At 41.9% G+C, this 24,158-nt stretch overlaps 1 protein-coding gene across 1 annotated transcript in view; it reads left to right on the forward strand.

Moving 5' to 3' along the window:
• The window catches only part of VPS13B (vacuolar protein sorting 13 homolog B), a 743,427-nt gene that overhangs the window by 681,921 nt on the left and 37,348 nt on the right, over positions 1–24,158 (forward strand). The window contains exons 44-53 of the mRNA XM_081817134.1: positions 8,070–8,333; positions 9,272–9,355; positions 9,532–9,707; positions 10,198–10,368; positions 10,937–11,138; positions 12,279–12,467; positions 14,860–15,006; positions 17,238–17,521; positions 19,769–19,896; positions 20,326–20,525. Of these exons, the coding sequence (XP_081673260.1) occupies positions 8,070–8,333; positions 9,272–9,355; positions 9,532–9,707; positions 10,198–10,368; positions 10,937–11,138; positions 12,279–12,467; positions 14,860–15,006; positions 17,238–17,521; positions 19,769–19,896; positions 20,326–20,525 (1,845 nt within the window). The remainder of the gene's footprint in view (positions 1–8,069; positions 8,334–9,271; positions 9,356–9,531; positions 9,708–10,197; positions 10,369–10,936; positions 11,139–12,278; positions 12,468–14,859; positions 15,007–17,237; positions 17,522–19,768; positions 19,897–20,325; positions 20,526–24,158) is intronic.

The following is a 24,158-nucleotide window of genomic DNA, read 5'->3' on the forward strand; positions in this document are numbered from 1 at the left end:
AGAGTAATCTTCGAGAAAGTGTTGTGATACCTCCCGTGACAAAGTGGGCCTGGGTCTCCAGCAAGCTTTCTTTTCCTAGGAGTTAATATTAACTGCAGTAAAAATTCACTACAGTCTAACTCTTGGCATATAAAACCTCAGCTCTCAGCACATATTTTTACGTATTTTATAAAACTTCCTTTTGGCTGTTTTTGAAGTTCTAAGACTGCAAAGGGGAAAAAAGTATCTGATACTTTTTTTGTGTTCTTAAGATGTGAAAATGTGGTTTTTAAAAGATGTTTTTCAAGCATGGCGCATATGACAAGAGTAGAAAGAAAAAAAGGAAGTATTAAAATCTGAAAACTGGCTTCACTGCACACATCATAACTGGATTTGTCATAAGAGTTTTAACATATACATCTGCGTCTGGATTGTAACAGTCTATCCAGAGCTTATGTGAACTGCGGACATGATAGAAACAGCCCTCAGTCCCTGGAAAAGGAAAAGGGGAGCTTTTCTTATCAAGCAACATGGGCCAGTCCATTGCCATGTGCCAGTGGGCAGACCAGAAGCAAGTGGTGAGGTGAACAGTAGGACCTGTACCGAGTATGTTCTTGGTCTGCTCCTAATCAGGGAGCTAGACTTCATGTTCTCATTACTGTGGGCGACAGAAGTGAAAAGAATATAGCAGAAGAATCTTCCCAATGAACTGACTACTCCTCGAGTATTGATTGATTGCCTACAGTGGAACAGAGTGAAACAAAAGACACTAACCATGTGACACAGTCTTTGCTCTTAAGTTACAAATTTATATAAACCCAACAGTGTGTACAACTGACAGTAAGTGTGAAGGGAATTTAGAGGTTGCACTAAGAAGATATGACTCAAGTTGGGCTTTGGAAAACATGTAGAATTTGGATTAAGAGAGGACATTCCAAGTAGGCAGTGTAACATAACGATAGGAATATGGGACAAATGGGTCTTACTGGGACTCATGATGGGGCTAGCCTAGCTAAGCGTGAGCTTTGAGCTACAAAGTCTAAGAACAAGACGTGTCACTGACTTTCATCTGCCCTCAGAACTGTCTTTATTGGATATGCTCTCAATAAATATCTGCCCAATTAATACATTCTGGTTTTCTGATCCTGTCACTCGTGGTCTTTCAAGAATGCCTTATCCACCTTCCCAGTCACCAGCATTCCTGAGAAATGGTCATTCAGCATCCATTTGAATACTCCAAATGATAAGAGGCTCATTTCCTCACACGGCAGCCCTTTCCATAATTGATGACTTCCAGCTCTAAATGAAGCTCTTTCCTAATTTTGAGCCCAAATCTCTCACCATTCAGCCAGTTTTTACCGTTCATCAGAACTTGTAAGATGTACGCAACAACTTATGGTGAGGACTAAGTTATCTCTCCTCTGTATTACAGCCCTTCAAAAACACAAGGGAGCTAGGATGTTTCCCCTTAGCTTCCTTTTCCTTAGACCAGTGGTTCTCAAACTTGCATGTACATCAGCATCGCCTAGAAGGCTTGTTAAAACACAGATTACTGGGTCCCACCCTCAGAGTTCCAGATTCAGGAGGTCTTGGATGTGACGTGAGAATTTGTATTTCTCACAAATTCTCAGGTGATACTGATGCTTCTGATCCAGGGGTCACACTTTGACCACCATGGCTCTGGTCTGAACTTTCCCAGTTCATTCAGCTCTTTTGCATATGGTTGCTAGAACAATTAACAATTAATGGAATGGCAGGGTCACTCCATGGAGTGACATTGGTATGTCATTGGTGGTTAAGATCAGAGCCACTCTGGCTGTGTATCCGCTTGCTAGCTGTGTGATCTTCAGGTTATTTAACCTCTTTGTGAATCAATTTCCTCATCTGTCAAATGGGGATAGTAATAGTGCCTTTGTCACAAAGTTAGTGTGAGAATTAAACGCGTTTGTATATGCAAAGTGCTTAACAATAGTGCCTGGCCCGCTCACTGTCATAACTCAAACTATAGTTACAATAATGAAAAATTCCCAGGCATGCATAACGTTGGTTGGACTTTCTTGTATTACGGTAGTGCGTTCTTCTAGGGCGCCTGGGTGGCTCAGTCGGCTAAGCATCTGACTTTGGCTCAGGTCATGATCTTGGGGTCCTGAGATGGAGCCCCACATCGGGTTCCCTGCTCCATGAGGGCCTGTTTCTCCCCCTTCCTCTTCCTCTGCCCCTCTTCCCATTTGCGCATGCACGCAGTCTCCTTCTCTCAACTAAATAAATAAAATCTTAAAAAAAAAAAAAAGACAAAAACAGTAGTGCCTCCTTCTTGCATAGATATTATGTATCTTCAAGGAATAATATGAAATTTCAGGGATAAATTAATGTATACTGTGTTCCTGAGCAGATACTATGCATTGCAACAGTGTACTCTTAGGTTAGAAAAGTTGGCCATGAAAAGTACCTTTTATAAAAATTCTCACAAAATGTTACTTACCTTTCTTTCCCCCGACTATAAGAGATTTCCTGGCCCTAATATTTATTGCCTAATATCTTAGGCAAATTTCTTAACCTTTCTGTGTGTCATACTCCTTTTACAAAAGAAAGCACCTAGTAAATATTAGTTCACTGTTGTTATTTTTATGTTAACTATTTAAAAATAGTTCTGAAAACACAGGAGTCTAAAGTAGAAAAGAAAATTACCCATATTTCTGCCATGCAAAGATAAATACTGTTACTACTTTGGTGTATTTTTTCTACTCTTTTTTTTTTTTTCTTCTGTGCAAATATTTTTTAACCAACCTGAGATCTGATTATAATTAGTTTTTCAACTTGTTTTTTTCACTTAACATTATATGATGCTTATCTTCTCATGTTATCTACAATTCCTAGACTATCTTTTTAATGGCTGCATAATAATTTGCCATATGGTATGTTGAAACACATTTAGACATCCCCTTGTTGCTGCACTTTTTAGATAATTTCCAATTTGTTGCCATAATAAATCCTTAAATAAATATCTGTGAGTATACATATGTATGTCTATGTCTGTCCTTAAAATAATTTGCTATAAAATTTAATTACCTGAGCAAAGGATGTGAATGTTTTTGTGGTACTTGATACATCTTCCCAGACTAAAAACATGTACTTTATTCTTTAACCAAAATTCATTGTTTTGTGTCACCAGATTCTTGTTAGGGCTACATTAATCCTTTAAATAACTAAATACATATATTTGTCCCAACCATCTGCTGACTCTCTGAGTTTTTCAAACTATTAGCATTTCTTAAAAACCTTAATGTAAAGAGGGGTTCAAATCAGACTAACAAAAAATTTTCCATACATTAGAAGTTTAAGGAATCCTTTTAATCATTCTCTCTGTTAATGTCAAATATTCAGATTTTAAGGCATCTGGTGACAAATCACATTTCAAGATATCCAAACGTTATTTGGATATTTAGTAATTATTTTCCATAGGGACTCCCTCTCACACTTGTCTCTGCTTGTATCCTATTGTAACAAATTATCTTATTAAAAAAAAAAAAAGAATGTAGCCAGACAGGAAGGGACTTTTTGGGAATCAATAATGGAAGCATAAGCCACCCTCCCATTGCATTTACCTTTCTGAAAGAAGTACCATCTTCTTCCACGGGAACTGGCAAAGTCCATTTTCCATTCCCACTGTCATGGAAAACACACACACACACACACAACTTATAACTTAGAGTTTGAGCATTTATTGTCATAGCCAAATGAGATTGGGCTCTAAATTAGGGCCATTTTAAACACTCAGCCGAGTAGTGAAAAGTAGAACACAGAAATAGCAATTCATTTTAACTTAGGAAGAAGCAAATGGAAAATGGTTTGTACTGAACCCACGTAATACTGAAAGGTTCAGCGGTCCACCAACTTCAAAACAACTGGTGCATATATCACAGTTGTGAAAAACCTTTCTAGTCTTCCAGTTGGATTTAATTGTTTTATTGTCAGGGTAGATTAACTAAAATTCAGATTAGCTCCAGTAGGAGTACATCAGAGACACAGGACTTCCTCAATTAGCCAGGGTGGGAAGGAAGATAGGAATCAAGGTTTCAGAAGAGCATTGTGGATTCCTGCCTCTCACATCTTGGCTTCTTTCCTTCTGCCCCACCTGGGCTGGGAAATTTGCAATAAACCACAGCTGCCTAATTTCCAAGCTCCATTTGGGGAGGTGAGTGTGTGCAGCTCCCTGATGTACCTTAAGTGCATTAACACGCCCCTGGATAATGGAGAATTGGCTAATGCACTCCTGAACAATGAGGTTTGGTTATTTGTACCCTGCCTTTCTTATACCTCTGCCATGGCCCCAACTGAATGAAAATGGGCCACATACAAAATTTCTCAGGAACTCTGTACAATATACAGCTACCCATGTACACACATTGACATCCATGTTTCCCATCCCCTCATTGAGGAAAGCTTTACCACTCTAAAAACGTAAATGTACATATGTATATATATTTGTATCTTTATACATACACTTTTAATCAGGGCTAAGGTATCATTTTCCAGTGCATCTGGTGCTCTGGAGTTATTCTTTAATATCGCTATTCTTCTTGGCACTGATCTAATAAGAGTTCTGAAACCTGCTAAGTAAAATCATATGTGGAAATCTTCAATACACATCTTTGTGGCTTTGGGGAAGGGAGAATTAGTGTGAAACCTGGAAATGTGTATTAAAGAGAAACCCTACATTAAAAAAAATTAAGTAGCTGTCTTCAACTGATAAATTAATCTTGAAATTCTAACCATAATTTTCAAAATAAAGGCATTGTAAGTGTTGCCACTTTGAAGAAAAGCAGACATGGCTCTCACTGAACTCTGCATGGGAGCAGCTATGAAGAACACCATTCCGAGGAGTAGCCATTTGGATTTTCCTTCATCTAAGTAGCCTTCTCTCCCTGGCCACTTTTAAGGGTTTTCTTTTTATCAAATTTGAAAGCCTATTTAACAGGCTTTATAGTTGAAAATGAAACTATAAAAACCCACCAAGAGGATCTTTGTCTTTAGACAAAGTGAGTCCCAGATGGTTGCAGAAATTCTGTGGTTTCTGAGAGACAGCAAAATTCTCTCCTAAATTTCATGGGGCCCAAAGGTTCTGAAGCAAGAGCAGTGTGCATACATTGCCAGACCTGCGCACATCAAGAGGAAGAACAGAATGAAACTGCCTCAGAGCTTTCACGTGTTTACTTAAAGTTAGACAATGCTAAGGCCTCGTAAGACTTACCCATGAGTGCTTAGTAACTCCTAGCATGTGCTGAAGGAAAGCTTGCCTGCTAACTCATGACTCATGGTTCAGTTGACTTCTGTGTTTGTTATTGAGAAAACATTGTTTTAAAAGATTATTGAAACAACAATGACATAATTTTTGGTCTATCAATGTAGCAGGTTTATAATGAACTAAATAATAGTTCATTCGTAAATAATCATATTTATTTGTATAAATAATAGTTGACTTATAGTGATGTTTACAAAGTTCTCTTAATCATATATGAAAATGTATCCAGGGGCGCCTGGGTGGCTCAGTCGTTGGGCATCTGCCTTCGGCTCAGGTCATGATCCCAGGGTCCTGGGATCGAGCCCCGCATCGGGCTCCCTGCTCGGCGGGAAGTCTGCTTCTCCCTCTCCCACTCCCCCTGCTTGTGTTCTCTCTCTCGCTGTGTCTCTCTGTCAAATAAATAAATAAAATCTTTAAAAAAAAAAAAAAAAAGAAAATGCATCCATTAGGGTGTTTTAAGTTTGAAGTAACAAAATAGGCTTTTTAATCTTCACAGTAAGCGAATGAGATGTAGATGCTATTATTGTTCCTATGTTTACATTTATTATCTCATATAATAAGGAAGAAGGCAGGTTAGGTGTTGGTTAATTAAGCCACTCAGTGCTATATCTGCTTCTCTGCTAGCCTCTTGGATTTGCCTTTTTTGTCTCAAGATGGCCACAAAAGCTATATGTCTACATATATATCCTCTCATAACATCTTCCGTGACAGACAAGAAGCGGGACTTTCTCTTCTCAAATTGTCTCCCTTATCAAGGAGTAAAATCTTCAGCCTTTTAGCAGTCTTCCCTTTTCATATTATTAGCCAAACCGTGCCCCGTGTTCACCCCTCAAGTAATCACTGGCAAAAGGAGAATGGAATTACAAGGATTCGTTTGTGCCGATTACGACACAGACTCTGGGGGCCGTGAAGGTGTCCACGTGCCCTGGGTACTTTGCTGCGTTTTGAGACCTGAACCAAATCAGGGTTACTAATAACCAGGGAGAAGGAGGGACCACCTCTTTGGAATAGAACCAGTGGCATCTGCCGCATTTACATTATGATAGGCAGTCTTTATTCTCTTTTTTATGGTTTCTGGGTTTTCTTAATTGGTAGGTATTAATATTATGAAAGACAGACCTTCAGAGTGATTATCAACACAGACTCCAGGCCAGAGAGTCTGGGTAACATCAGGCAAGTTATCCAACATCTCCATGCCTCCGTTTTTCCCTTGTTAAGATGACAAGTCCTAGTAGCACCTATTTTATATGGTTGCTGTGAGAATGAAAGAGTTAATTTGTAAAAATGCTTTGTAATAGGACGTGTGTGCATACGCTCATAACTATACGTGCGTACGTACATACATATGTATGCAGAGAAAGAGCGGGAGAGATTTATTTTAAATTACTTTAAACACAGTTGTGAAGGCTGAAACCCAGAAGAGCTTACATGTAGTTCCAGCCTGAAAGCCTGAAAGCCTGAAAGCCAGTAGGCTAAAGACCCACGAAAAGCTGATTTTTTTCAGTCCATGTCCAAAGGCCAGGAAAGACCGATGTCTCAGTTCAGTCAGGCAGGAGGAGTCCCTCTTACACAGGCTCTTTGTTCTATTCAGATCTTTAGTTGACAGGATGAGGCCCACCCACATTAGGGGAGGGCCCTCTGCTTTACTCAGTTTACCAATTCAAATATTAACCTCACCCAGAAGCACCCTCACAGACACACCCAGAATAACGCTTGACCGAACATCTGTGCAGCCCGTGGCCCATACAGGTCGACACATACAATTAACCATCACATGCTTAGACCTTTAAATAAACCACATATATATGGGGGGGGGGGGTGTGATTACTGTTTTTATAATCTGGAGAAAAATATTATAAATAAGAATATCCAGTATGTGGAAGTCCTATGTTTTCCAGTCATGGTGAATATTTGTATTACAGAAGGATTCACTGCATAGGAATAAATTTTGCATTATCTTTTCAATTTCAACCAATTTAAGAGGTATTTCTTAATGCCTACTGTAAACTGTACTCTTAGCTGGATGAAAAATTGGGTGATCCCTGAGTTTTTGGATCATTCTGTGTGTTTTACAAAGCCACATGCTTCTACTCTATGAGAAAGCTTGAATAAAATAAACTATAATTAGGCAAAAGTTGTTTGTATTATCAGTTTATAAAGTGATCTCTTATTGCATAAGACTGCAAGATACCCTTGGAAGCCAGCCTTGGAAGTAGATAAATGGCCAGTTGGCCTCTCAGCCACCAGAGCAGAAGTCTTGTGCTCAGTCCCTGTCCTTTGTGACTGCTACATCATGTGACATCAGTGACTGCCACCTCCTGGTGGGTCTCTTCTCAGGGCTTCAGCTTTCCCTGGTTTACCTCCACGATCCTTTGCCTCTTCTTCCCGGGCCCCTTCCCTGGCTCTTTGCTCCGAGTCTGCCCCTGAACTGTTGGTCAGTTGCTGGTTTAAGCCTTCACCTCTTTTCCGAGTCAGCTATTTTCTGTCTGTGCACATTTGCAAGGCTTTCATTCCATAGGTCTGCTATCTCCAGCCTCACCTCACTCTCCAGCACCCACCCAGGCTGCGGACCCGGCATGTGCCTGTCCTTTGACTTCCATAAACTCAACATGACCAAAGCAAAATCCCTTTCTCCTCCCAAGCCTTTCTTCCTGTGTGCTCTAAATAAGCTCATGGCTTCATGTTCTTGCCATTAAAACCAACATAGTTAATTCTGTCTGAACAATTAACGTGTTACCAGGTCATGAAATCTGAATGGATGAAACTTTATTTGTTTATTATCTTTTAGATTATCATCTGTGGAAGACAGATCATCTGTAGTTACTTGTCTCAAAGCATAGAACTAAGAGTCGTTCAGCATTACATTGGTCAAGATGGACAAGCTGTGATTCGAGAACATTTTGACTGCCTCGCAGCCAAACAGAAATTGCCTTCATACATACTAGAAAACAGTGAACTGACAGAGTTGTGTGTGAAGGCCAAAGGAGATGAAGATTGGTCAAGAGACGTGTCCTTGGAATCTAAGTCCCCTGAGTATAGCATTGTCATTCAGGTATGAGAAGTAGGACAGTCTGGAATAGAGCAGTTTTAAAATTAAAAATTTCTCCTTGTGCTCTTTATTCAGTACAGCGCTTTATTTTAAAAAATGACCTGTACAAAAGAGGGAGATCTGAAATAAGATAAAAAAAAAAAACTTTGAATATTGCTTCTCAAACGGTTTTGTCCCATCCCACAACAACACAGCTGTTGTATCAGTTCCAGTAGTTTTTAGAGCCAAGATGCTACCCCTTTCAGGTGGAGGCAAGTTATATCTTGAGAAAAATCCTGATGCTCCAGGGCTTAGGGTGGGGGTGCAGGGGAGAGGGGTGGGAAGGGTGTGTCCTGCCCACTTGAGAATCTTTGCAACTGTCTGTTCCTTTTTTATCTCTTCCTCCCATTCCACCATCATCACTTTCCTTGCCATGAAAGACAAATCCTCCCCTCCATTCTCCCACCCAGTCTTGTGTCAGTCTCTCCTCATACAAATGCCTTTGTCTTTAAGCATTGGCCTTGGGGCGCCTGGGTGGCTCAGATGGTTGGGCATCTGCCTTCGGCTTGGGTCATGATCTCCAGGTCCTGGGATCAAGCCCCGAGTCGGGCTCCCTGCTCAGCAGGGAGTCTGCTTCTCCCTCTTCCTCTGCCTCTCCCCACTGCTCCTGCTCTCTCTCTCTCTCTGTATCTCTCTCTCTCTCTCTGTATCTCCCGGTCTCAAATGAATAAATAAAAAAAATCCTTAAGAAAACAAAAAGGAAAGCATTGGCCTCATTGACTCACTGCACATTCAGTTTATGCCATAATGAAGTCTGGTTTTGCTTATTCTCTGTTTTTAATGGCTTTTTTCTATAACTTTAAACTTTTTAATCCTCCAAACTGACATTATATGTGCGCCTCATTTTGATTAATTAGTAAACTGTTCAGTATTTAATAGAAGCCTTTTCTACCTCATGGCAGGTGCCATCTTCAAACAGTTCCATTTTTTATGTCTGGTGCACAGTTTTGACATTAGAACCCAACTCTCAAGTGCAACAACGAATGGTGAGTGCTTTCCAATCCTAAAATATGGTATATGACTCTGACCTTTCCTGTTCTGAAATAAATTAAGGTCAGAGTGACCCAGGGAAGAGATTTATTGCAAGTTTGTTTCAGCATCAAACAGCTGGGGTACTGCAACAAAGCAAATACGAAAGTTGTCTGTCCTTTTGTTTTTATAGATTGTGTTCAGCCCTCTTTTTATCATGAGGAGTCATCTTCCAGACCCCATTATCATACATTTGGAGAAAAGGAGTCTGGGATTGAGTGAAACACAAATTATTCCCGGAAAAGGACAGGAAAAACCACTGCAAAACATAGAACCTGACCTTGTGCATCACCTAACATTTCAAGCAAGGTACTGGAAAAGTCCTTACGTTTTCCTAAGAGAGATTCAGAAGAAAAGCAATCTTATACTATTGAGGGGAAGAAGGAGGATAGAATTCTTTGTATGAATCCTTATCTTATGAGAATGTTTTTTTATAATTGCCCTGCCTAGTGTTCTCTTATCCTCTTCAATGGTTTTGGATAAAATTCAGCCTCTTTCATTAAACTTAGATATAAACAAGAGGGATTGGAAAATTTAATTGACACATAATTTCTCTAGTGGAAGAAGAGATGAATAGAGCTCTCACCCAGGCATGTGGGGGGCGGGCATAGGGAGAAGGGGCCAGGGCCCAGATCATCCAAAAACTGTGTCACCAATCCCTAAATCCCCGAAAACTGACTCAGTGTCAAAAAAGGTATTGGTCTATAATATATCTATAGTTCAATTTTTTTTTTCAATAAATTGTAGATCACCTTAGAAAGCTGATATTTACTCCTGTTTTTTCTTTTCCATTTCCTAGAGAAGAAGACGATCCTTCCCACTGTGCCGTTCCTATCTCAACCTCCCTCATTAAGCAAATAGCCACTAAGATACACCCTGAAGGCACAGTTAATCAGATCCTTGACGAATTCTATGGGCCAGAAAAGTCCCTTCAACCCATGTGGCCCTATAATAAAAAGGATTCTGACAGGTAATGTTCTCCAGTAATCTTTTTCTACAAACACTTCTCAATATTAATAAATAAATGACCATTCACCAAAATGTTAGATACCATAAAAGAAGGTTTTTAAAGACTGATTGATTTGAGAGAGAGAGTGAGAGAGGGCAAGCAAGGGGAGGGGCAGAGGGAGAGGGAGAGAGAGAGAATCTCAAGCAGACTCCCCGCTGAGCGTGGAGCCTGACATGGGGCTCCATCCTAGGACTCTGAGATCATGACCTGAGCTGAAATTGAGTCAGCCACTTAACTGACTGAGCCACCAGGCGCCCCAAAAGGTGTTTTAAAAAGAAGATATTTGCATGCATATATCAGAATATGACCTTTTATCGTCTGGGTAGATGTATTTTATGGACTGCTTTACTCATAATCTAGAACATAATTGCATGAGAAGTTTCTCCTGAATGCAAATTCAGCATTGAATGATTCTAGTGTGAAGAGGTGTCATACAAGAGCATTGTGTGTCTGGAATCCTTAAACATATTTCATGAATACTGAAGTCATTGTATTTCATTGAGTCTCTTGGATGTGGTATTTGGAACAGGAATGAACAGCTGAGTCAGTGGGATAGCCCAATGCGAGTGAAGCTGTCAGTCTGGAAGCCATATGTTAGAACCTTGTTGGTAGAGCTTCTACCCTGGGCCCTGCTTATCAATCAGTCCAAGTGGGACCTCTGGCTGTTTGAAGGAGAGAAGATTGTTCTACAGGTTCCTGCTGGCAAAATTATTATCCCTCCTAATTTTCAGGTACTGTAACTTTTTTTTAGCTAATATGAATTCTTTTCTTTCAACAACTAGCCTTTATTCTGAGGTCGCATTTATATTCCTAACAGAATCAGTTGTAGAAAACTGTCCTCTTAGATGCATATGTAAGGGGTATGGAATGTTCTTTGATATTCAAAGACCTCTCAGATGTCTTTTTTTTTCCCCATCAGCAGTAGTCATGCTTGAGTTATCATTAAATTTGATAACTGTACTAGTTACAGTTTCATTTTCATTGTGTACAGGATATTTGACAAGCATTAGGATTGGCCTACTCAGGGTATGTTAAGGATATAGAGCCATATTCTCTGCTAACCCGCTCCCTAGGTAGACTGGTGGTTCTTACAGAAATTCTCAGAGATCTGCAAGGTGGGTAAAATTGAGGATTTCTGAGCAACTATTTCTATCAGGGCCCCTTTCCCCTTATAGGTGGACTTAGATGTCCATAATCATGGATGTCCACCCAATTGTTGATAATAACAATACGGAGTCATTACTCGCATTGGCGGGGGGCGGGGGGGGACCCTAATGTAAAACAGAATTTCACAGCGAGACTATATTCCATCACAAGAGAACTTTCTTGATAAGGCTAACCCATTTCAAGAAAGCACATAAATCTGTAAGAAAACAGAATGCAAGGAACTCCTAACTGTTTTCCTGGTGGGGAACAATTGGAGAGTCCTTTTTTTGAGCTCTAGTTCATGAACATCTTTATTCAATTGCATTTTTCCTGTGTGGTTTTTTTTTTTTTTAAATAATCAGATGATGTTACCTTATGGAATTGGAATGTTGACCTACATGTACCTAAGGTTGCATATTATTCTTTAGTCAAATGAAATGAAACCCTCCGTTTTTAAGTCTTTGTTATTTATAGGGGAGCCACAGTTTGGGTTGGGGTTTTTTTTTTCCTTCCATAAATATGAATTCCATTGTGAATCCAAGAAAACATTTCTCTGAGAACTAAAATAAAATGTATGTTGCCATTACAAAAACAAAAACAAAACTCACAAAGGGATTTGGTTGCCTAAGTAGACTTATTATATAATATAAAAAACTTCCTGTGAATTGAGGTAAAACTGTCAAAGTTAAGAAAAATACTTTATAATTGAGGCATTATTTTTCCAGGAGGCTTTTCAAATTGGAATATACTGGGCAAATACAAACACTGTGCACAAGTCAGTAGCGATTAAACTGGTCCATAACGTGACGTCTCCAAAGTGGAAAGATGGAGGTAATGGTGAGGTTGTATCATTGGACGAAGAAGGGTTTGTTGATGCTGAAATAAGACTTGGTGCTTTCCCAGGACATCAGAAGGTAGGATCAAAGTCTGTGTGGCTCAGGGGGAATAGCATGCCATCTCTTCAACCTGTTTAATATGAGTCTACCCTTTTCTTTTTAGTCCCTTTTTGGCATCACATGCTCTAGACAATTTATAACAGTGAAACATGTGATTTCTTAGACCTCTCTGTTTCACAGGGTTTTGTTTTTCTTTTCCTTTACCAGTGATAAAAGCCATGTCACATAATTTATCCAATAACCGCTCTGTTTCAGAACACTCAGCAGTCACTTGATTGATCGTATGTGGGTGAAAAAATGAACTTATTCCAAAATATCAACAAATTATGCTTGGCCTCCTTTTCTTAGAGTGGGAAGTAGAGTTGCTAACATTCTGAGCGCTGAGTGAAAGGACAAACCTCCCATAGCAAAGGTTATGTTCCTGGAAAGGGCATCATGAGCAACATCAACTCTGATCCTCCCATAGAACCTAGGGTTATGAGGGAGTTCTGTTCCTGAACAGAGAATCGGTACCCAGGATGATATGAATACAGAAAACCTACTTCATCAGTTGATTTAACTAAATACAAATGGTGTATGATTTTCAGCATCAATCTTTTCTAAAGCCTATGAAAAGCAACTGAGTAATACAGTAGCAAATCACATTAACCTGTGTGTACGGCAGCACAATATCATCGTGTCCCGTGTTGAGCTCTCACGCTGTACTTCATACTATCTTCGTTATCTTAACCCTCCCAAATCAGAAGAAGAAGGGCTACTTCATCAGAGTAGCACGATTCAGAATGACCCTTCTCTGAGGAGAAGTTAGATTTTGACAGGCATCTTTGAAGAGCTTCTTGAAAAAAAGTTAGTGTCATTTGGTAACTTTTTAAAAATAAATTTCTCTGATACAAAGAAGTTGGTTTCTCTTCGGTATTCAAGGCTGGTATCCATTTCCTCAGAGTTGTCTGGGCAACACATGTTTATGCACTGCTGGCCAAAAGACTGTAACATGGGTGTAAATGGCAAAGAGCTGTAAGCGTGAATCACCCAAAGCTGAAGACTTGGAAGTTGAGATCGACCATCAAAACCTGGAAAAGAATGTCACAGTACACAGTCTAACACCCAATACTTCCAGCACCTCACAAAGTGGCCACAGCAAGTGCTGAATAAATGTGAATGAATGAACAGACTGTTGGAAAATATATTATTATATATATTTGTAACTCCTTTTTCTTTCCTAGCGATTCTCAAACTTTTTAGTCCCAGGACCCCTTTACTCTCTCCAAAATCATTGCAGACCTCTAAAACCCTTTTGTTTATGTGGGTTTTAGCCATTGATACCCATCAAACTAGAAATCAATACAAAAACTTTAGAATGCAAGAAGACACAAACATACATTCTGTTTGCCATGACAGCGATCACATCATAGGTCGTATAACCCCTGGAAAACTCCACTGTACACTCATTAGAGAATTAGAGTGGAAAAGACAATAGCATCTTGGTATTATGATGAAAATAGTTTTGACCTTTGGACCCCCTAAAAGGATCTCAAAAGACTCCCCCACACACATACCAGGGTCCCAGGCCACACTTTGAGAACTGCTATCCTGACATTACCACTTACTAAGTGGGGATCGTTAGGCAACGAGTATCTTCTCTGAACACCTGTCCCTCATAAAGCGCTGTAAGGGAATGAGAAGATATGTGGAGGTTAAGAGCAGTACCTTAGAATCAGACTGCATGGTTTCCAATCCCAACTGTCTTTATGACCGTGGGCAAGTTACTTAACCTCTTTAAGCCTCACTTCCCTCTTCCATAAAATGGGGCTAAGAATAGCTGCCCCATGTGGGTTTTGTGAGGATTCTGTGAGTTAACACGCATCAATACTGACAACAGGCAGCATGCAAGAAAGCAACATAGGAGGTCCAATCCTTGTTTTCTTTTGTTTTGTTTTATCGTCATCACTGTTAAAGTTCTCAGAACGCCCAGTGGTCCGCACTAGGCCTTTGGCAAGGTAGCTGCTGGGATGAGCATGAGGAAAAGGGGGAGGAATGCTTAACTGAATTCTTTATGTTGAAAAGATGAGTGACATCTGTTTACATAAAAGTGTTTATAAATAAATATTTTGTGAGGGAATTGGTTAAATAACTTGAAAACAAGTCTCTATCACTCTACCATAGCAGCAGAAAGAACTGGTTCACTGGGATACCCTGTTGCAAATAGTGACCCCTTTTAGGGGCGGAGACATTTTTGAGACTGAGGGGGGACTCCGATAAATACTCTGGAACAAAAGGTAAAATTGGTACTATCCTGGGCAAACCGATAGATAAAATGGCCTTTTAAAAATAAGAAATTTTTATATGCCATATAATATTTTTTGCCTTAATGTATTTTATAAAAATTATTCTTTCCTCAATTGTCTTGCAGTTATGTCAATTCTGCATTTCCTCCATGGTACAGCAGGGCATACAAATTATTCAGATTGAAGACAAGACTATAATAATCAATAATATGCCATATCAAATATTCTTCAAACCACAGTTATCTGTCTCCAAACCCCACTCTGGAAAGGAGGTAAGCGGTTCATAACCTGACTGATTTGTCTTCAGTTTTGATACATTAGCAATAAGTAAGATTAATTTTTTAGCCTAGAAAAAATAAAAAAACTAACACCGAATACAGGTAAAAAGAAATTTACTTGTTACTGAATGAAAACCGTGGATGTCCTGGGCAGCGCTTCCGAGGTAATTAATGAGCAGAAATCCTACAAAAGCAGCGGATCCTGACACACGGCCGGATTAGTGCCTCCGGCACCCCATCTGCTCAGGGCTGCAGCACACACTTCTAGCACGCTTGCTAACCCAGAGCCCCAACAGCAGGGACACGAGCCTGAGGACCGGCCCCTGGGTCTCAGGGAAAAGAACATCTGCCTCCCAGGCTGCGGGCCGAGAGGAGCCATGTGGTCAGAAGGCTGGGCCCCAGTGGAGCCAGGGATTTGGGAGCACTGAGTTCTCTGCCCACGAGGAGAGTAACTGTGAAAATGTACCAGCTCATTTATGTGGCCATCTCACTGGCAGAATATGCAGAAAATGAATCCAAGAAGGGTTTTTGATTCACTTCTTTATACAATTAAAATGATCACTTGTATTTTGAGGGAGAAATGAGATCTTTTCAAAGGACTTAAACACATAATATGCTAAGTGGTCTGCTGTTGTTTTATGCTATTGAAACTATCACACAGGAACCTATTTTCTTTCTTTACCTCTGTCTGCATTTATTTTTATCCCTTTCAGCTCCTAAAAATTACATTAGAACAGTAAAATGGGATGAAAGTCTTACTTTTCTAAGCTTACAGTGCATTATGGTATTTCCAAAAATGTCAGAATAGTAGAATTTCATCTTGGTTCATCAAAGTATTGATAGGATACGTGACCAGAAATACCCAGCTGGGACAGAGAGGTCAACAATGTTCGCATTTTAGGTGAGGATTTGGCCAGAGAATGAGCACGTGAGCGGATAATTCTCCTGCTTCTCCCCGCCTACAGTTTTCTGAGACACTGGGTCAGGGCTTTCCACGCTGACATTTCCTTATCTGAAAATAGGCATAATTTCACACTGCTTGCAGGTTTTGGGTGGCGACTAAATGAGGTAATATGAGTAAAAAGGCTCGACACCCAGGAAATGGTGGTAGCCAGCAGGAGCCACACCACCAGCATCGCAATGACCTGATTTGCCTCGGCTTCCTGGAGACCGGGGGAAGGCCCGCGTTCTTCTGGGCAGCTGAGGAGTGTCCCCTTTCTCAACCCCACCCTGCTTCAGGCAGGTGTGCGAACTTGCTTAAAGACACATGCTAACCCCTAGCCTCTCAGGGGAGACCGTGTGGGACGGTGGGAAAACCACCAAACAGGAAGCAGGAAGCCGGGTGCTGGCAGGGCTTTGCTACTTCACCACCTCTGCGATGTTGGACAAGTCGTCAGCTCTCTGGGAAGCAGCTTCCTCAGATATGAAAGAGGAGTTTTAAATAAAGTATCTCTCAAGGTCCTTTTTAAGGCTGAAATCCCGAGACTCTCTACCGTGCCACAAACCCTGTGGAATTTCAACCGACGGTTGGGATCAGAGCTTCCTCCTCCCTCAGGATAAGCCTTCCACGAAAATTGTCTTCTATGCTCCCAGTCCATCAGCTCTCTTCTTCCCAAGGCCCCGCAGGGCTCAGGGCTCACCCTTTCGGTTCGGCCATCCCTATCCAAGAGGACCCCCTCCCCAACACGTGGCATGTCTACCCTTACGACATCTGGATTTTTGCAGTACCGGGGGGCCATTGAGGACTTTGCATCACCTTCTAAATCACCCCGGCCTTATCAAGTCTCATTATGTCTAGGAAAGCAGACCCTGCTCCCACTGCTTGTAATAGGCTCATTAGGGTTTTCTCGTGGGACTGGGATTCTAACATGCCCGTGACCCCCACCTGCCTACCTCCTGAGAATCCATGGTTATGGTTTCTTAGAAGCTGTGCCTTCAGGCACTTGGGTGGCTCAGTTGGTTAAGCGACTGCCTTCGGCTCAGGTCATGATCCTGGAGTCCCGGGATCGAGTCCCGCATCGGGCTCCCTGCTCAGCAGGGGGTCTGCTTCTCCCTCTGACCCTCCCCCCTCTCATGTGCTCTCTGGCTCTCTCATTCTCTCTGTCTCAAATAAATAAATAAAATCTTTAAAAAAAAAAAAAAAAAGCTGTGCCTTCAAAAGCTTAGCTTCTCTCCATTGGTGTAGCCACTGTGCTATCTCGGCATTGTCTTTTTCTTTTTTTCAGTATTTTCACGTTCCAGACAGTGCTACTTTCAGCATTTGCCCGGGGGGAGAGCAGCCTGCTGTGAAATCCAGCTCCCTTCCTTGCTGGGACTTAATGCCTGATATCAGCCAGTCACCGCTGGACACATCCCTGCTTCAGAAACAGATCTTGCTGGCCTTTTCTCCCTCGGCAGGTGCCGCCGGCTCCCATTGCTGGAGCCTGCCGGCCATAGTTAGACAAGAGTTTCCCAGACAGAGTGTAGCAGTGCCCTTCGGAAACTGCGGAGGAAATGGCTTCTGCACCAGGTACATCCGTGTGAACGCCCTTCTCTGCTTGTCGGTGTGGCTCTTCATCCAGGTGCCCTGCTCCCTGGATGTAAAACTAGGTTTTACTTTTATTTTTAATGGCTTCTAGACATTGTATGCATTGGGCATATGTTGTGATCACATGTGGCGTGTCCTGGTGTACTACTGATGAGATTTTTCCCTAGTGCTGACGCAGCTTATCCTGGGGCGGGGGGGGGGGCGGGTATGATAGTGTTTGTCCCACAGATTAGTGGCAATACATCGCAAGGAAAAGATCGCCTTCTGTGAGGACTTCTTAGCCTCTGTCAAGGGTTAAAATATGAGGGAGGCCAAGTTGGAAAACGCTTTTCCTTTCCCATATTTTACGTCGACTTCAAAATGGAATTTTTCTTTAAAAGTCATTAAGAGAGATAACTTAGATAAATACAAGTCACAGAAGACTCTGTTCTGTGGTTGTTCCTGCACGCAAGTTGCTCCCATTACCCATTACCAATTATGCAAATAACAACCACAGAATCAAGCCGGAGACATGTAATGGTTTGTTCATACTGGACTTTTAGTTTGTGGTTGTTTTGCATGCAATACGTCCCTTCTGGAGCTGTCAGGAATAACTTATTTATGGTATATGTAAAAAGTACAAAAGAAAACATATCGTGATCTTACCAGAGGTGCCTTCTTCTCGTGATTGAGAATTTACGGACTTTGAGACTTTAGCTCTCCTAACTTTTTGATGTCTACAGAGATTTCTAGTAGTCATAGTTTAAAAGATAACTTCCTAACTCATGTTATCCATAATAGTAAGGCCCTGTTCCCTACATCCATCCCTTCTTCTTTCACAGCATTCAGAAATATCCCTCATTTTATAAACACTTTTCATCTCTGATCCTGGACAGGAGTGGTTATATTTATATTCTGGCTGGAGAAGTTAAGTGTGGGGAGTTTAAGGAAGCATTTTTGAAAGTGATGTGAACCTATGTCGAGAAAACAAAATTTATTTTTAAAACTGAAAGACAAAATCTTAAATAAGATTGCATTTGGGAATGATGTTTAAAATTCTAAGAATTGTAAGACATGATTTTATTAATATAATTTAATCTTATCTATGAATACTAAACTAGATATTAGATTGAAACTACCATATGTTAGTCCTGGCCCCTAGCTTTCTTGGCTAGCAAGAAGAAATTCTCTGAGGTTGGCTTGCCCCGGCTCTTTCAAAATTAGGCTGGGAAAAGAACTTTGGTATGTATCCAAGGACTGCACTCTGCCAGTGAATTCACTTCCTACAGCCCCATCTCCTCCTGTCTCTCTCCTCCCCTCACTCTACAGTGCACGTTGGATGGTGTTATTAAGATGATTTCCCCAAATGCTAACGGACAGCTCACTTTGGCATTTCAGGCAAATACTATCTTTGGGAAGGACTCACACTGGTGAACAGGATAAATGGCAAATGAGAAATTCTTCAACGCATTATCAACTCCTCTTCATCCGTGTAAACTGAGGGCCCCATTTGGCAAATAACCGATTCCTTTGGTTAATTTGATCAGTCCATGCAATTTAAACTGCAGAGAGGATTTTTTTTTTCCTGTTTTGATATGAAATATTGTTTGGTTGTCTGTGGTGTGAACTGGAAAGTTTCTGTCTCTCCATTGCAGGGCAGCCTGTGTCCACACAGCCGTTTTTCCAGTGCCAATTAAGACCGCTTTGCCCTTGGTGGTCTAAGTGGAGATCATGTAAAGTACGGTGATGTTGTGAATATTGACAGCGGGCGTTATGAGCCTGCCTACCTTTAGAATATAAAAAGAGCAAGCACCCAGATTCTCTAGCATTCCTTCTAAAAGTGCATCAGCTCCTCTTATGCCAAAACTTACCAGGCACTGCTGAGGAAGAAGGCACTCCATGTGAAGAGGAAAGCAGGGTAGGAGGCAGGGTTAGTGCAAGGCTGGCTCTAATTCTCTCTAATTGGTAGATGTTATGTTTTTCCCCTTTTAAATAATTTTTTACGTCTTTGAATATTTTATGATAATCATACGTTAACGTTGTGAAAAAAATCGGTAAAGCTATAATTAGCGTATGACAGTTAATGGATGAGAGGGTGGCCTCCTTTCTCTGGAAACATTTCCTCTGGTGGATAAAAGAGAAGGCATTGTAGAGTGGTGAATATTACAGATCTGAATAAATATGGACCAGGAGAGTAAGCATTCATTTTTTTCTAAAGCACTTCTGTCATTTGATCTGCTTTCATTCTAGGGCAGTAGCACTGACATATCAAGAACACTTTGGAGTGACTTACTTAACCCTCTCAGAAGACCCTAGTCCTCGAATAATTTTCCACAACAGATGTCCAGTAACAATCCTTATAAAGGAAAACATCAAAGGTATATTTTATGGCATTGAATTTAAATCATATAAAACCTATATTCTTTGCGGAGGTTTTTAATTCAGTAGCTACCCGTGATCCTGTGAAGAATGTTTAAATAAAAGTATCATTCAGGGGCACCTGGGTGGCTCAGTCATTAGGCATCTGCCTACGGCTCAGGTCATGAACCTGGGATCCAGCCCCGCATCGGGCTCCCTGCTCGACGGGAAGCCTGCTTCTCCCTCTCCCACTCCCCCTGCTTGTGTTCCTTCTCTCGCTGTGTCTCTCTCTCTCTCTGTCAAATAAATAAATAAAATAAAATCTTTAAAAAAAAAAAAGTATCATTCATCCCTCTTCAAGAAGTTTCCCCTGCCGCATTATGTTTAATATCCCTTTGTCTTTGTCTTCAAGGCCTAAGTCTGCATATGCCTTTTTTTTTTTATTTCAGATATTCCAAAGTTTGAGGTTTATTGCAGAAGAATTCCTTCTGAGTGCTCAATTCATCATGAACTATATCATCAGATTTCCAGTTATCCAGACTGTAAGACCAAAGACTTACTTCCCAGCCTCTTCCTGAGAGTGGAATCTCTGGAGGACGTAACAACGGAGTGGAGTGATGCTGTCGACATCAACAACCAGGGGACACAGGTCAGTGAGCCATGCATCTTCCTGCCACGGCCCAGACACAGATTCCCTTTTCTAAGGGTTCCATGCTTATCTATTTTTGAACAGTTTTCCAAACGCTGCACTTCTTGTCTCTGTGAGGACGCATGTGTATCCATTTTTACGTCCTCATTTGGTTATAAATTCTCCAATACAAGTCTGTATCTCCAAAATGTACTTACAACTGTTAACCAGCATGGAGCACTTGGTAAAGGCAAGCCCCTGTTGGGTCTAATCCAAGGTCAAAAAGGAAATACAATTGTTAGACTTCTCTATGTAGAGGGTAGTCCTACTGTCCAGATTTTAGGAAAATCATAATGCCAACCCTAGATTCGTCCCCTCTTTTGAAAGTTTCAAAACTTAATCTAAAAATACACATATTTTTGCTGAAAGTACATAACAGTCTGCAAATATAAGTACAGTTTAAAAACCCTGAACAGATAAATGTCCCGATTTGTCTGTCTTACTCTCCGTGTTGGTGGTGGTTTATTTTTATTGAAAATGGCATATGATCCCAGCATTTCATTTCTACGGTACTGAAAATTTGCCAAGGTTAGGTGTATGACTAAAAACACACACTGTCGTGCAGCCCTCCCCGCTCTCTAGTCCGTCATCACCGACAGGAAACTGTCCTCCCCAGCCTCCCTCCGCTCAGCCCCCGGGGACCACTGCTGTCCTTGGTGTCTCTGAGCTTGGCAGGTTCGAGGCACCTCGTGTGAGTGGAACCACACCACACTTGTCCTGTCGTGCCGGCTAGTTTCACGCAGCCTAGTTAGTGTCTTCGGTGTTTGTCCGTGCTGCGGCGTGTGTCGCCGCTTCCTTCCATTTTAGGGCTGAGTGATCTCTGCTGTACTTTGTTACGGTTCTTTCACACCTGGTCGTTCATTCATAGGTCCGTCCCATTTACTGTAATGGTTACAAGACACCTATTAAATGTATAAATATATTTACCGTAATAACAATTATCATTTAATAATTGCTTACTGTACATCAGGCATCGTGCTGAACACTTTGCATTCATTCCTCTCTAACCCTGCCGTAGCCGTACACAACAGGACGATGATCTCCACGTTACACAAGTGAAAACTGAGACCTCCAGAAGTAGCACGGCCTAATTCCCTTGTGTTATAAGAGAAGGAACTGGGGTGTGATCCACACCTGCCTGACTCCAGAGCACTGCTCCATACCGCTGTGCTATGAATCCTACTTCCCTGCCTGGGATTCCTGAACTCCCTCTTCCCCAGCTGGCACATTCTTTCTCATCTCCCAAGAGATTCTCTCTCTTCCCCTCACTGCAAAGTCTCCTCCCCACTACCGGCCCCTCCACATGTTCATATAACATTTGCAACATTTAATTGCATTTCTTTCTTTTTTTTTTTTTAAGATTTTATTTATTTGAGAGAGAGAGCAAGCGAGCCCGAGTGGGGGAGAGGGGGGAGGAGAGGAGCAGAGAGAGAAGCAGACTCCCCGCTGAACAGGGAGCCCGATGTGGGGCTGGATCCCAGGACCCCAACTGACTGAGCCACCCAGGTGCCCCTGCAATTACTTCTTTAAGTGATTTCCTACCAAGTTAGAATTCCTGGTGGTCAGATACCTGCCTTATTCATCCTCAGCCCGCAGCAGAGTGCCTGTCAGCACCCTAAGAGTAAATATCAAATCAGTAAATGAATGAATGAGAAGATGAGATTAGGCGAGAGAGATGGTGTGAAGGAAGGAAAGAGAGCCCCAGGTCTAACCTTGGGAAAGGCCAGCGTGTCAGTGCAGGGCAGCAAAAGAGACGGAGAGGAAGAGGCAGAGGGGCAGGGGGCAGACAGAGCCTCTGGAGGACAAAGTTTACAGGCTGTCAAATGGTGGAAAGAGGGAAGCAAGGTAGCAAGTGGAAATGACAAGTTCAGAGTGAGTGGAAGGGAGGGAGTGGAGGAACATGTGAGAATTGTTTCTGGTCTCCGTGCTGCAGGGGCGGAGTCAGTCAAGGAGAAGTGGGGAGGACAGTGAGGAGCGGCCGGGGAGGCAAGTCCAAGGCCCAGGGAGTGTAGTTGTGCTGGAACAGGAGGACCTCGTAGAAAAGAGGTGGGGATGGACATAGGTTAGGGAGAGCTGTTTGGAGAGAGGGACCGGGAAAGTGAGTGTGAATTGACCCTCTGAGGACTTAAGTTTATTGTGAAGTATGGAGTAAATCATCCACTAAGAGGGAGAGGGAAAGGGCTGGGGGTCTGGGGAGAGAAGTAGCTGCGGAAACAGACGAAGGATGTGGCCAGGGACAGGTGCAGGACTAGCCGGGGGCCCCAGTCACCTTGGAGACCTGCATTCGTAGTGGCCCCAATTACAGGGGAGCGGTTTCTGTCAGCAGTACTCACTGGCTGCACACTGAAAACCTGCTGGATCTGCGCAGCCCCAGGAGATGCTCCTGGTCTCATTAACGTACAAAATAAAGATTGCAAGCTGCCCAAGGGTTCCTGAACTCCTCTGCATTGGTTTGAAGATTTTTCAAACCTTGCTTGCTTCTGTAGGTCTAGGGAATTCTTGACAATAGGCATTCTGCCTGCCAAACCTTATTTCAGGGATTCCCGTTCACTCTAAATTTCCTCAAACCTTTGTAGTCACAGATACTTCAAAGCTAGGAGGAGTACTCTTTCCAACACCCTTATCATCCCTGGTCTGAGGACCCAGCAAAGGCTCACGTTCCCATTAATCTTGGAGGAGCTGTGTGCCATATGTCCCGCAGACCATGGCTCACTTCCTACTCTGCAGGAAGATTTGTTTCAGACCCTCACCAACATCTCCTCGGTAATACACCACGGCATGTAAATCACCGGGGAGCGAAGGGCGCTGTGTCCTCTGATGAAAGGAAGCAGCCCTTCTATAGAAGTGAGTTTGTCTTCCAGGAGCCTTTCCTCAGCCCTGGGTCTGAGCCCCGTGACGCGAATTTCAAAGCTGACCTTAAAAAAGCAGGATAAAAGAACCGTAAAATCCCCAATCTGCCTCAAGGAAGACAACTCCTTTAGCTCTTGCCGGTGATCGGCCCTCGCCTCAGCTCTGGAAATAGGACAGTGTCATGTCATATAATTTCGAAATGGAATATGACAGGGAACATTCAGAAAGTAAGTTTATAATCACACAAAGAGGTATTCTTTGGCTCAGGAGTTATTGGGAAGGCCTGATAGCACGTAGGCCACAAAATTCTGACCGTTTTTGGAGGGGGCTTTCCTGGGTCGTGTTAGTAGCTCACACCTGCTAGAAGACATCCCCTGCTTGCTCACCAGAGGCCCTGAAGCAGCAGCTGGTGCTCTTATCCTGAACTTTACAGTGGGTGGGAGCCTGACTCCAGGGGAAAACATCTCTAGATTCTGAACACATAAGTAAAGACATAAAAAATGAGCTTTCGTTGAGCATTTTAAGTCACAGTTTTGATCCCATCAGGAAAACAGTTTAGAATCCTGCCTAGTTTATGGGACTGCAGTTTCCGATAATCAGAAACCTTATTTTCGTCAGCGCTAGGCAGTATTTTTTTGAATAAAAAGGTAACAAAGGAAACGTAGCTGCCGTTTAACTAACGCAAACACTGAGAAGCATGCGTCAGTCACCAATCGACAAATACTTACTGAGTCTCTAATATGT

The sequence above is a fragment of the Leptonychotes weddellii genome, chromosome 4 (genome assembly GCF_054177405.1).
Source record: "Leptonychotes weddellii isolate Sample4059 chromosome 4, ASM5417740v2, whole genome shotgun sequence".
In the NCBI taxonomy this organism is placed as follows: Eukaryota; Metazoa; Chordata; class Mammalia; order Carnivora; family Phocidae; genus Leptonychotes; species Leptonychotes weddellii.